At 34.2% G+C, this 13550-nt stretch overlaps 1 protein-coding gene across 1 annotated transcript; it reads left to right on the top strand.

Annotated features, from left to right (window-relative positions):
* Positions 1 to 3026: 3026 nt before the first annotated feature.
* On the top strand, positions 3027 to 12098 carry LOC133695129 (uncharacterized calcium-binding protein C800.10c-like). Its single transcript, XM_062116956.1, has 13 exons — positions 3027 to 3296; positions 4723 to 5878; positions 6335 to 6553; positions 6657 to 6877; positions 7076 to 7150; positions 8023 to 8094; positions 8192 to 8290; positions 8398 to 8469; positions 8547 to 8661; positions 9661 to 9729; positions 9869 to 10202; positions 10388 to 10508; positions 10834 to 12098. Exons 1-13 carry the CDS (start codon positions 3165 to 3167, stop codon positions 11836 to 11838), a joined length of 3690 nt encoding a protein of 1229 aa, XP_061972940.1. The 5' UTR covers positions 3027 to 3164; the 3' UTR covers positions 11839 to 12098.
* Positions 12099 to 13550: the final 1452 nt, after the last annotated feature.

Here is a 13550-nt window from a genome sequence, read left to right as displayed (position 1 = left end):
AGTGCCCTGTAAATACTATTATTTGACTTCATGAAAGCTGTCTCACACTCTCCAGTAGTTTTGTAATCTTACATGCTTGATATTTAAATATTCCAAAAGCTTTTACTCGTCATTCTATCATGTTAAAGCTTTAAAATTTAAATTGCATTAAACTTCTCTTTCACATCTTGAGTTAGATTACATCTCTATAAAGACTTTAGATTAATCCTCTGTGATCTTTTATTATGAAATGTGATATCACTTGTGAGAGTTTTATTTTATTGTGAAAATATGAGCGGCATTTGAACAGCTGGGTAAACTTTAGCTGTAAGCCAACTGAGAGATTTAGATCTTCATCCTTAAAAACAATTGTGAAAGGTTTAATATTGAGCAAAAGAATTGTGTAAGGTTTTTCAATTTTGATCCAGAAAAAAAATTAGTATAATTGATAAGGTCTCATCCGTTAAGAAGATTGTTAATTGATAATGAATACTTGAATTGAAGTTCAAGGAATGAAGTAGGCTATAAATCCTTTATTTTAAAATTTGAGAAGACTGTAAATTCCTGATTTAAAATTTATAAACCAATGTTAAATAGTGTAATCTTTAATAAAAATATTACAATTTAGAGAGAGGAAAGTCCCTGATAAACTAGCTTAAAAATATCAAATAAAATAAATTAATGAATCGATATGTAAAAAGTATTGATGGCCAAATAATTCATAAAAAATAACATAACATTAAAAAATTCATAAAATATGATTTTAACCCTTAAACTGACAAAAAATTTCTATTGAGAATTAATTAATGCATTAGTGATATAAAAGATTGGTTGAGTGTCTAATCAAGGTTACCCATCAAAGTTGGGGACATTTATGGGGTTTGCCCTAACAAGTTCTTGGTAGGCCATGGTTTTTTGGAACCTTTTTTCATAATCGAATTATTTTAATTTTATCCTTTAAAAATTAATTATTAAAAATTAATCTTTGTATTTTTTTTAATTTTTTTATTGGGTTATTTTGTTTTTTTTATATATAATTTCATCATCCATGAGTTTATTTCCTATCAAATACGATCTTTATTCTTTTTATTGCTATCATTTTTTTCTTTAGCAAGTTTTCTAAATTGATATTTTTTTTCACAATATCATTATGCAAAACTAAATTGGTTGAGAATTAAGCCTCTTGATTGAACTCGATTCAAGGATTTCATGATTTCCATGGTTGTGGGGTTTGTAAGTTAACCCGGGTTGACTAATATTTTTTCCATTGCTTTTATAAATTTTTTTAAATTTTTATCTTTCAACATTAAGCTGCTTGATAATTAAGTTTTATGATATTATTCAATTTGCATTCAAACACGATCACCCTGGTATCACAACTGTGTTAGAGATTTTGTATTTTTTATTTGGGTGAGCTCAGATTGAGTTATTTCAACCTTTTTTTGGATTATATTTTTTTTCTTAATTTTTGTCTTTTAACATTTTATTTGCTAGAGATTAAGCTTCACCTTTTTTTCTTTTCATTTTTTTTTGGATTTATCATGTTCTCATTTGATTTATTAGGAATTAGTTTTCAAACTTTTATTCTTGCATTTCTTTCTATAAGATTATCACAATCTTATATCTATAGTTGCAAAGTTTGCAAGTTAACCTATTTTAATTAAGGTTTTTTTTTTTATTTTACCCTTTATCATTGAGTTGTTTCATAATTTAAGTTGGTTGATATCAGATTCTTTTTATTTTTTTTCAATTGTTATTTCTTTCTTTGTTTAATTATTATTGTTATTTTTGAATCATATTATTTAAATTATCAATTAAACTAATGACTTAGGTTTCACTTTTTTTTTTCTTAGCATTTCTTTTTACCTTGAATTCCCCTATCCATGATGGAGAATAATAGATAACAAGCTACAAATCTAGTTATTAATAAATGGTAACAGCCGATGGTCAAAGCAAAAAGTTTTAGAGTTCTATGTGCACGTTAAATTCTTAGATTCAACATTTGGCCTTTTTTTTGTCTCTTTGGCATTTTTTGTTTTAGGTTTTTTTTAATAAGTTTTTGAAGTTGATAAGTTTTTTAATTATTTAATATTTTATTTTTTTTAAAATACCTTTTTAAATTCTTAATTTCAACATTTTGCTAAATGTTTTCTCTTTTAATTTTTCTTATACTTTGACTTTTTTGTTTCGATTTTTATAGGTTTTTCAAGTTTGTTAATTTTTTTAATGATTTAATGTTTTATTTTTTATAAATTTAATTTTTCTTTTGATAATTCAAGGGACATTTTCATCAAAATACAAAATGACATATATATATATATATATATATATATATATATATATATATATATAAATGTTTAAGGACAAAGAGGACAAAGAGGTTTAAAAGAATTTTACATTTATTTCATTAGATATTGGCATTGCTAATCAACTTTTTTTCTTCTATAACAATATAAGTAATGTTATATATTATTCTTTAATATTGAGTATTTTTATAAATATTTTTGGTTTTTGTTCTTCAAAATTTATTTTGAGTTGATATTCATGATATGTTTTAGTTTGATTTATATAGGATTTTTTTGGTATCAAATAAATATCTTGATATTTATTATTTATTTTATTATTTTTTATAGAATTATTATGATTTTATAATTCTGATTACAAATTTAGTAAGTTAACTCAGATTAGTTTAAATTGATTTAATATATCACCAACTCAAATTATTGTTTTAAAAGATTATTTTAATTTTTTTTGAAAAGCTAAACATTATTAGTCATTTAATTGTCGTTAAACCCTTTCCATTCCCTTGAATTTTGTTTTTCAACTAAGTTTTTTCCTTCGATTTTTTTTTTTAAATTTAGTCGGACTTGCAGGCAGAAGTAAAGTAACCTGGTGTTATTTCTACAATAAATCAATAGCGAGAATGAGTGAGCGTAAATTTGTCCCGTCCCATCCAAACCGGAAACGACAACGTGTTCAGACGAACTAATAGACCTGCGCCACGTAACCAATAGCTGGCCCTTAATTTTTTTATTTTATTTTCCACACCCCCCTCTCTCTTCGGGCATCGATACTTTTCATATAAATCTCCATTTATTCAATAATGAAATTGAAAAGGAAAAAATAAAAATTCTGAAAAAGTGTTAACTTGATCGAAAGATTACCAGGAAATCTTGCTTCCGGAAATGGCGAATAATACGGATCTATTCGATTCGTATTTTAGAAGAGCAGATTTAGACGGTGACGGTCAGATCAGCGGTGCTGAAGCCGTCGGTTTCTTTCAAGGCTCCAGTTTGCCTAAACAAGTCCTGGCACAGGTTTCTTTCATCTCATTGTTTTCAGATTACATAATTTCGAAAGATTCCGAATTTTTTGGATTGGTTATTAAGAAATGTCGATTTCCATATGGAACTAAGTAATGCTTGCGATAGTGAGAGATATAACTTAGATTAGGTTATTTGATTTCTTTTTTTAAAAGTTTGATTAATTAGAGGACTATACACAAATAAATGTTGATTTTGGATAATGATAATTAGCAAGTAATGTTTGCAAAAGTGATTTCTTATTACTATTTGTTGTCTGGTTGAGATCATTGAAAGATTTGCTGATGCTTAGTTTTTGATTTCTAGGTCTGTTGTTTTTGAGAGAGAAGTTGATGAATTGCTATGTGACTGGAGGATTTTTAGTTGATTCTAGAAGTAGAAAGAGTTTAACTTTAGTTAGTATGGTATAATTTTGAATTCAAAGGGGAGGTTATTTTTTTTAGGGGTGGATTGTGTAAGAAATGGGTGGTTGTTTTGGGTTTGGTGGATTTTTGTGAATTTGATCATAACATGCGGAGTTTTGTACTCTATATCTTGCTGTTGATGTATCAACTTAGTTTCTTCTTGTGTTATGTTCTACTCGTGATCAAGTTTGCTTGGCTCCTAATGTTCATGTTCATGATGGATATTAAATGTCTAGAAGAAGAGTTTTTGATTTGCTGTTAGGTATGTAATGCAGTAGAAGAACTAGATCTATTGTCAAAAGACAGAAATCTTGTGTAAGTAATAAGTAATGTTTGTTGCAATGAATTCTTATTATTAGTAAGTTTGCTGTCTGGTTGAAATCATGTAAAGAATTGAAGATGCTTGGTTTTTGATTCTTAGGTCTGGTGTCTTTTAGAGAGAAGTTGATGAATTACTATGTGAATGGTAGATTTTTAGTTGATTCTAGAAGTTAAAATGTTGATAAGCTACACTTTTTGAGGTTGGTGGCTTGTTGGAAATGTTGTGTTCATTTTTTGAATTGTTTTTTTTCGTTTGAATATAAAGCAAAGTGTTTTTATGTAGGATTGTGCAAGAAATGGGTAGTTGTGGCTGGTTTGGTTGGTTTTTGTGTATATGATCATAGCATATGGAGTTTTGTACTCTATAGCTTGTGGTTGGTGTATTAAATATGTTTTACTTAAGATTGAGTTGAATAAGTTTCTAAAATTTATGTTGATAATGCATGCTAAATGTCTGGAAGAAAACATTTTGATTTTTTGTTAGGTATATATACTAGAGGGAAAGAACTGGTTCTGCTTTTAAAAAAACTGAAAACCTGTGTAATGTGTGTGGAAGAATCTAGAAGTTTCCTTCTTTTTGGAATGATTTTACATATGGATATTCACCTATTCTTTTTTGAAAAGACCTTCATATCGGGGTCTCAAATCTCTTTGCATTAAACTGAGTGTCTGGGATTCACTTATTCTCTGTGCAGGTTTGGATGCATGCTGATCAGAGGAACGCAGGCTACCTTGGTCGACAAGAGTTCTATAATGCACTTAAACTTGTTACTGTAGCGCAGAGTAAGAGAGAGTTGACCCCAGAAATAGTGAAGGCAGCATTATATGGCCCTGCTTCAGCTAAAATTCCTGCTCCTCAAATCAACCTAGCAGCAACTCCTGCTCCTAAAACAGTGGCACCTGCTCCCCAGCTGTCTGGCACAACACCAGCATCATCACAAAATGTTGGCATCAGACCGCCACAAGTGCCTGGAAATGCAGTCACAAACCAGCAGTATTTCCCATCCCAACAAGGGCAATTTACGAGGCAACACCAACCCCAAACCAAAGCTATGCCTCCTAATTCTTCTTCCCATCCACAACAAATTCTTGTAAGTCAAGGTATGCCCAGGGGAGGTACCGTGGTTGCTCCACGACCCCTGAATTCAAACATCTCAACAGATTGGCTTGGTGGAAGTGCAGCTGGCCTGACTTCACAAGGTCCCAGTAGAGGGATTGGCCATCCTGCTACTCAGGATGGATTTGGGCTTAGTGCACCAGGTTTTACACCCTCTGTTCAACCTAGACCACAAGTGACTGCTGGGCAGATAGCAGCCCCTACACCTAAACCACAAGAAGCAGCCATCACATCCAACCAACTAGCAACTAGGGATTCTAAATCAGTGGTTGTTTCTGGGAATGGATTTGCTTCAGACTCACTTTTTGGCGATGTATTTTCTGCCACTCCTGCTCAACCAAAGCAAAGTTCCTCATCATCTGCGCATTCTACAAGTAGCATACCTGTCTCGTCGGCTATTGTTTCATCTTCTGTCGGATCCCAACCTTCAGTTAAGCCAAGTTCCCTGGATTCCTTGCAGAGTACCTTTCCCCAGCAGCATGTGGGAGGGCAATCAACAGCAAGACCAAACCAGCAGGTTCCATCTCAAAGTGTCACCTCTGCTCCTTCAGCTGGTTTTTCCGTTGGAACTAGCAATGCAGCTCCCAGTCAATCCCAGCCTCCATGGCCGAGGATGACTCAATCTGATATTCAAAAGTATACAAAAGTGTTTGTGCAAGTTGATACAGATAGAGATGGAAAGCTTACCGGGGAACAGGCACGCAACCTTTTCTTGAGTTGGAGGCTACCTAGAGGTAGAATGCTACACACGACTTATTTTATAATCATGCTTAAACTATGAGGTTTTGACATGAGCTCTTTGGTTTGAAGTATATATCTATGATGGACAGTGAAGGCACAACCTACAACATTTGTAAATCTAATGATGGCCATATTTCTGTAGTATAGCAGTTAGCTTAAGTTTTTTTACATAAATCAGTGGTGTTTCTTGCCAGTTCAAATATTCACATTATTTGGGTAGGAAGAAAGGAATCACTATATTAAGTATGTCTTATAAATAGTTGAGTCACTCAATTAAGAATTCAAGTGTTAATTACATTTCTTGTCATTTTCATTGAACCCTATGCTCTTTCTTTTCATAATGTGGTGTGATGCTTTGTAAGTAGATTTGAGTTTGGGAATTTTTTAAAGGCCAGTACTTCATTTCTTATTCACATTTCATTAATTTACTATAATTCTTGATGTTTCAGAGGTGTTAAAAAAAGTTTGGGATTTATCTGATCAAGATAATGACAGCATGCTTTCTTTGAGGGAGTTCTGTACTGCTCTTTATTTGATGGAGCGTTATAGAGAAGGCCGCCCTCTTCCTGCAACACTTCCAACCACTGTCATGTCCGATGAGACTCTGTTGTCTGCCACAAGTCACCCTGCAGCTTCATTTGGTGGTGGATCTTGGGGACCTGCTTCCGGTATTATCTTCCTTTTTCATGCCATAAACTTTCATTATTAGTTTCCTTTCTCTTGCATTCCATGTGGATTCCTCTTTTTAAGTGGAAAAACAAATCTCAACAGGTTTGCGACAACAGCAAGTTGGGAGTGGTGCACGGCCTCCTCCTGCTGCCTCTGCAAGGCCACCAAGGCCTCCCACTGCTCCTCATGCTGATGAAAAACAGCCCACGCAACAAAAGCACAAAGTTCCTGTGCTTGAAAAACATCTTGTCCATCAACTCAGCCAAGAGGAGCAGGATGCTCTCAACTCAAAGTTCCAGGAGGCATCTCTGGCTGATAAAAAGGTATTTCTTGTTCTCTTTGTGCACTCATTATGTGGGACTGTTAATTTTGTCTGGTACACTTGGTATCCATACATTAACATGTCTAAATGAGACAAATTTATTTTCATTTTCCATTAAAAAGCTTTGACATCAAGTTATAGAATGAAGATGAGAAGTATATATGCGATTATTGAACCTTATGCTCTTCTTTGAGTGCAGGTTGAAGAGCTGGAAAAGGAAATATTAGATTCTAGACAAAAGATTGAGTTTTATCGTGTCAAGATGCAGGAACTTGTGAGTGTGCTCCCCATTTTATTTTTCTCCTTTATGACAGTCATTGTCTTTTATATAGATGTCCTTCACTAGTATGTAAAATTAGCTTCGAAGTATTTGGGTTGAACTGTTTTTGCTGCATCTTGGCTGTCATGTTTTGACTATTGAGTTTGGTTTTGGAGGCAAGGTCCTCAAATCATTCTTTTTGACTGGATTGACAACTGATTGTGCTGATTTGTTGCGTTTAAGCTCTGGATGCATGCTCGTTTCATCATTTTATTTGCTATTGGATATCTCAAAAATGCACAAACTACAGCATAAAAGATTATAAAGCTGTGAATATGCTAAAAGCTGAAAACCAGAGGTATTAGTCTGTAGCATCTAAAGCCTTATTTAGAGTTGCGGGTTGAAGTGTTAAAAACCAAGTAGATTCAAGCTGGAATAACTATGCTGATAAAAGTAAAAAAATGAATCATTAACTCTCTTTTGTTATAGTTTAACACCCTCAGTTCCCAAGTGGATGTCCCAATGCTTAATACTTGGATTTCCTCTAAAATGTCCTGGGTTCAAACTGTGAAGAGTGATGGGGGTAGGGATTGTTTTCCTTTTCCTTTTTTTTTTTTTTTAGGGGGGGGGCATTGGGCTCCTCCTGTTGAACCATACAAAAAAATTAAATGTTCTAATGGAGTGAAAAGAAAACTTGGACAGTTTCTTTGGGCAGCTGATCCTGTCATGGTTATTTAAGATGCACGAATCAATTTAATAAAGAGAACGAAGGTATTCTGCCATATTTAAGCTGTCTACTTTGTCTTGGAGTGGTTGAGTGAGAGACTAGGAAAATATATGTTCTTTGCTGATATACCTATGATCTTTCTTCTGTTATTTGGCATCAGATTTTATATAAAAGCCGATGTGACAATCGACTTAATGAGGTCACAACAAGGGTATCTGCTGATAAGCATGAGGTATCTCTCTTTCTTTCGTGATTTGTTTATAATTTCTTAATTCTACATGTAATATCAATTGCTTATTGAACTAACAGGAGCAAATCGTGTGTTTCAGGTTGAGACATTGGGAAAGAAGTATGAAGAGAAATACAAGCAGAGTGGAGATGTTGCCTCCAAGCTAACCATTGAAGAGGCTACATTTCGTGATATTCAGGTAATTTAGGAACTTTGGTGGTGAATTTTATCTAACGTGCTTCTCTTTTCCTCTATATACACTTCTTTGGATGCTAAACAAACTTGTATTTTACTCAATAACTGTAGGAGAAAAAAATGGATTTATATCGGGCAATTGTTAAAATGGAAGAAGGGGGAGCTGCTGATGGTGTATTGAAGGTACACCATAATAGTCATTACTTTCTGGCAATAGTATGAAACTTGTATGTAAGTTCTGGTTTTACTGACTTTTGCAGGAGCGTGCTGAGAATATCCAGTCGAATCTTGAGGAACTAGTAAAAACTGTGAATGAACGCTGCAAGCAGTATGGGTTGCGCTCTAAACCAACCTCATTGGTCGAGCTTCCATTTGGTATCTCCTTGATGTTATCAACCCCCTGGCCTTTATATCACATGTCCCATCTTGAAAATTTTTGGCTCATTTAGATGATTAATTTACTTCAATTTGGCTACTTCTTTTACTTCTATGCAAAAAAGCTTGTTCTATGACAATTAAGCTAGACTTCATTGGTGTCATGTTACTCTAGGGGAAATACTCCATGTGCCCAAAAATGTTTCAAATCCCAGACTCCCAATTTTTTTATCTGTTTTCTTTTCCTTCTCTCGCAACCTCACATTTTTGTATTTGCTTTCTACATCATGGTGGTGTTGGTAACATGAATGAAATGGGGGGAATGGGGATGAAAGTTTTATTCCCACTTTGCAATGTTTGATTGAAAGGAATGAAATATGAATGAGAATGGAGTGGGAATGGCAATGAAAATGAAACATAGTTTCATTCCTATTGGGAAAGTGGGAATATAAAACAAGGAATGAGAATGCTTCTTTTTTTTTTTCCCCCTAAAGAAGGACATATTATTTCTTTTCATTATATAAACTATTTTTGCCACCATCATCACTGCCACTACCACCACTGTTGGTGGTAATAACATTTTGTTTCTAAAAAATTATTATTGTACCATCACTCTTCCAGCAGCAGCACCACCACCATATTCCTACCTTCGTTGGTTGTGGCATTAGTTTTTTAAAAAGTATACTATTGTTATTACTATGACATTATTACCACCCCACCAACTCACCCTGCCACCACTGCCGCCACCACCACCACAATTATCTTTATTATTTTACCACCACCACTATTGATTTCATTTTGTAATCATTGTTCCTTTTCATATTAAAAATGAGGCATTCAAAATTTAAATTTTATTCTGATTTCTTGTTATTATTCCAAACACAATATTGAAATTAAAATTGCATTCTGATTGCTCCATTCCGATTCCCGACCTTCATTCAAGATAAACAAATAGCACCCGGGTCATCACTTACTCTCTTCCTCTTGATCTTTCTTTAGGCTGGCAACATGGCATCCAGGAAGGAGCAGCTGATTGGGATGAAGGTTGGGACAAGCTTGAAGATGAAGGTATGCTAAATAGTGTTCTGCTGATTTAGTTGACTTTGATTTCTTTGTTTTACTTGGAAGTGTACATGATGCTTTCTTTTCAACATAAAGTCGTAAGGACATTAAAGTTGTAATCAACCTTGTTATTTGTGACTTTCAGGATTCATATTTGTCAAAGAGCTCACTTTGGATGTACAAAATGTTGTAGCCCCTCCAAAAGAAAAAACTTCAGTTCGAAAGGCCACTAGTTCCACAGAAAAGGATTTAGGTGCTTCACCCTCAAATGCTGAGGTGAAGGCAGAAAAGGTTCCAAGTCCAAGAAAATCAAACTCTGAGAAAGATATTCCAGATCATCAACATGAGAATGGCAGTCTAAGAAGTCCTCCTGACAGTCCTGGAAGGACTACAAAAGAAAACCAATCCAATGAATTCCGAGACTCCCCATTCAAAGAAAGTGGTGCAGACAATTCACCCCATGCTAAAGAGACCCAAAGGTATGGTTTAATTTATGATTTTCACTTCTGTATATTTCTGTGGCCCTCTCTGAAAATCAAGTGTTAACAAAGCCCAAAAAGGTGTGTGGTCATGGCATGACAGTTGAGATGGGTCTGTCCTGCTCACAGCTTTCTGACTTTATTGCTTCATTTGGATGTCTAAGCTTACTGATATGCCTGTGCAGTGATTTGGGTGGTACTGAATCTGTGCATTTTGGTGGCAAAATTGTTGAACCTGGCTGGGGTACGTTTGATACGCCTTATGATTCAGAATCAGTTTGGGGCTTTGATTCTGTCAGTGGCAAGGTATGAAAACTTGGGTCTTGCTTTCTATTTGAAGTTGGCAATAGGACTTGTTTCTTGGTGGTTAAATATTATGGAAGTTGTTTTAGGAACAGATTGGTGCACGCATGCACTCATGTTTGTGTGTGGCATATGTTGAAGTTTATTTAGGCAATTCTAATAATTTGCAAGAAATTGAAATGCGTAATATTTCTGGAAGGGGTTTGGGGGGGGGGGGGGGGGGTGGTTTGGCATTATAACTGTTTAATCTCTCTGTACCTTTCCTTGTTCCTTTCTTGTTCTTTTCATACAAAAAACTGAATGGATTGATCTAATATTGTTCTTGCAGGACATGGATTTTGGCATTAGTGAATTTGGTTTAAATCCAATAAAAACAGGGTCCTCACATGGAGATAACATGTCTTTAGGGAAGAGTTCATTTATGTTTGATTCTGTTCCAAGCACCCCTGCTCATAACCAGGGGAACAGCTCCTATGCCTTTGCTGATTCTGTTCCTAGCACCCCTGCATATAACCAGGGGAAGAGCTCCTATGCCTTTGCAGATTCTGTTCCAAGCACCCCTGCATATAATCCAGGGAAGAGCTCTTATGCATTTGCAGATTCTGTTCCAAGCACCCCTGGCTATAACCCTGGAAAGAGTCCATTTTCATTAGCAGATTCTGTTCCAAGCACCCCAGCGTACAATTTTGGGAACTCTCCACGAAGGTTTAGTGAAGGTTCAGAGGACCACTCCTTTGACAGCTTCTCTAGGTTTGATTCATTTAACATGCAGGATGGTGGATTATTTCAATCTCCACGCCATTCGCTTTCAAGATTTGATTCCATCCGCAGCACCAAGGACTCTGATCAAAGTTATGGATTCCCGTCAAGATTTGATTCATTTAGAGAAGGAGGAGACTCTGATCAAAGCCATGAGTTTTCAAGGTTTGACTTTCTCAGAGAGCCCGATCAGAATCATGGGTTCTCGAGATTTGATTCCTTCAAAGAGTCTGATCAGAATCACGGGATATCGAGGTTTGATTCCTTCAAAGAATCCGATCCTGGTCATGGGTTCTCATCAAGTTTCAGTTCATTTGGAGAATCTAGAGATCCTGATCATAGTCATGGATTCTCAAAGATGGATTCGTTTAATGCCCATGACAGTGGGTTCTTCCAATCTTCTGACAATTCTTCCTTGGCAAGGTTTGATTCTGTTCGTGGCTCTAAAGACTCCGAGAATCATGGGTTCCCATCATTCGATGATGCTGTTCCATTTGGCTCAAGTGGGCCCTTTAAGACATCACTAGAGAGTGAAACTCCACGCGGAAGTTCTGATAACTGGCGAGCTTTCTAGGCAGGCGATGTTCACATCGGATCAATGTGCGGGGTTTTCTTCTGTATGGAAGCCTTATTGAGACATTTCTTGCAGTGGTATATAGTCTGTTGTGATGATGAAGGAGTGGTTGTGTTGTGGTTCTAGCTTTTGTTTGGTTTTGCAGATCCGATTTGTTTTCTTAATTTCCAACATTCAATTACACTCGTGGCCGGTTCTTTTGGTGTTGTAATTTTTGAACTCAAATGTTTGTGATATGGAAGTCAATTTGTTTCTTTTTCTCTCTTTTTTTTTTTAAAAAAAATCACCTCTTCTATTTATCCAAGGGATTCCATGGCGAGTAACAAAATTAGTTATGGAGACTTGTCCTCGTGGTTTCGATTTTTGAACTCAAAAATGCCTTCTCAATTCTTCTCCCTGTCGCATTAATAGCTGAAACAGGAAGAGAGGTGCTGTGTACACTACAAAGTCAAAGTAGTATTTTCTTCGTGGGTAAATTCATACCCACCAAGCTGCTGAAATGTCAGGTGGTCTGGAAATGCAGGGCTGAAATATTTTGGCCTTGCTTCGGTGCAAAGCAAGTAAATAACACCACCTGTCTGTCATTGAAGACGATATGTTGCCGACCACAATAAATTGGATTTGGAAAATTACTCAGAGCTCGCTTTCACTGCCCTGCCCTTCATGCTTGATCCTTTTATGTTATTGCTCTTTTTTTCTTCCTGATTTCATCCTTTAGCGTTATATATATATATATATATATATATATATATATATATATATATATATATATATATATTAAATGATAACTATTATACATATATGTGTTTTATGTTAATATTGTGTTATGTATATATTATATTCTATTTAGAGAAAATTTAAATGCTCTACAAATATATCAATACAATATAAATATATATTTTAAGTTAGGTTTGGGTGGGTTTAGGATTGTATTTGATAATATCCATACTTTATTCATTACCCATCAGCTAAGGTAGCCATCTAAAAAATAAATATTCACCCATTTGGTTCTGGTCGGTATTCATTGAGTTCATATTAAATTATAATCTCCAAGTTTGAAAAGTTGACAGGGTAGATATCTTTTTTATTTTATTTTTTTTCATTTTATCATTTTACATTAGTTTTTTAGAAAAAAATAGTTTTAATTTCTTTTCTATCAGGTTATATTGACCTCATGACTTGGAACGCATGTTTAATGGGTTAACTCGAGTTGGCTCATCCCTTATTGTTTAGGTAACATAGTTATCATGCTAACTCAGGTTGACTTACACTGATTTTTTTATCATATTTTATTTAATTTTATCATTTCATATTTAATTGGCTAAAAATTAATCATTATTTTTCTCATTTTGGAAAAAGATTTTTTTCTTAAGTTATTGTGGTTTTTATTTTAATTTTTTTACCAAAAATTTTATTTAATTAAAGTAAAATCAATTTATTTGATCAATTTAGAGTTTTTTTTTTATTTTAAAAACTTGTATGCATCACCTAAACATCGCTTTTAAAAAAAAAAATTAAGGCGGATCCTTTGCATATTAATGATATACATCTAGTTAAGAAACTAAAAATAAAGTTATAACAATAAATATATGATGTTATAGGAAATAAAACTTTTACTTTTTAAACATATACATCCATTTAAATCTATTCAACCATTACCTTACCTATCAATCCATTTAAATTCCATGACTAATTTTCATCAAATTTATAAT

Source organism: Populus nigra, chromosome 5 (genome assembly GCF_951802175.1).
Source record: "Populus nigra chromosome 5, ddPopNigr1.1, whole genome shotgun sequence".
Lineage (NCBI taxonomy): Eukaryota > Viridiplantae > Streptophyta > Magnoliopsida > Malpighiales > Salicaceae > Populus > Populus nigra.
Note: the sequence above shows the minus strand (reverse complement) of the source record. Positions and strands in the feature narration are given on the sequence as shown.

Excerpts from the sequence above, each read along its gene's own strand:
- LOC133695129 (XM_062116956.1), top strand. The coding sequence starts at position 3,165 with ATGGCGAATAATACGGATCTATTCGATTCGTATTTTAGAAGAGCAGAT. Across the intron at positions 8,291-8,397 it reads CTACATTTCGTGATATTCAG|GAGAAAAAAATGGATTTATA; the intron begins GTAATTTAGGAA and ends CAATAACTGTAG. Across the intron at positions 8,662-9,660 it reads ATTGGTCGAGCTTCCATTTG|GCTGGCAACATGGCATCCAG; the intron begins GTATCTCCTTGA and ends ATCTTTCTTTAG.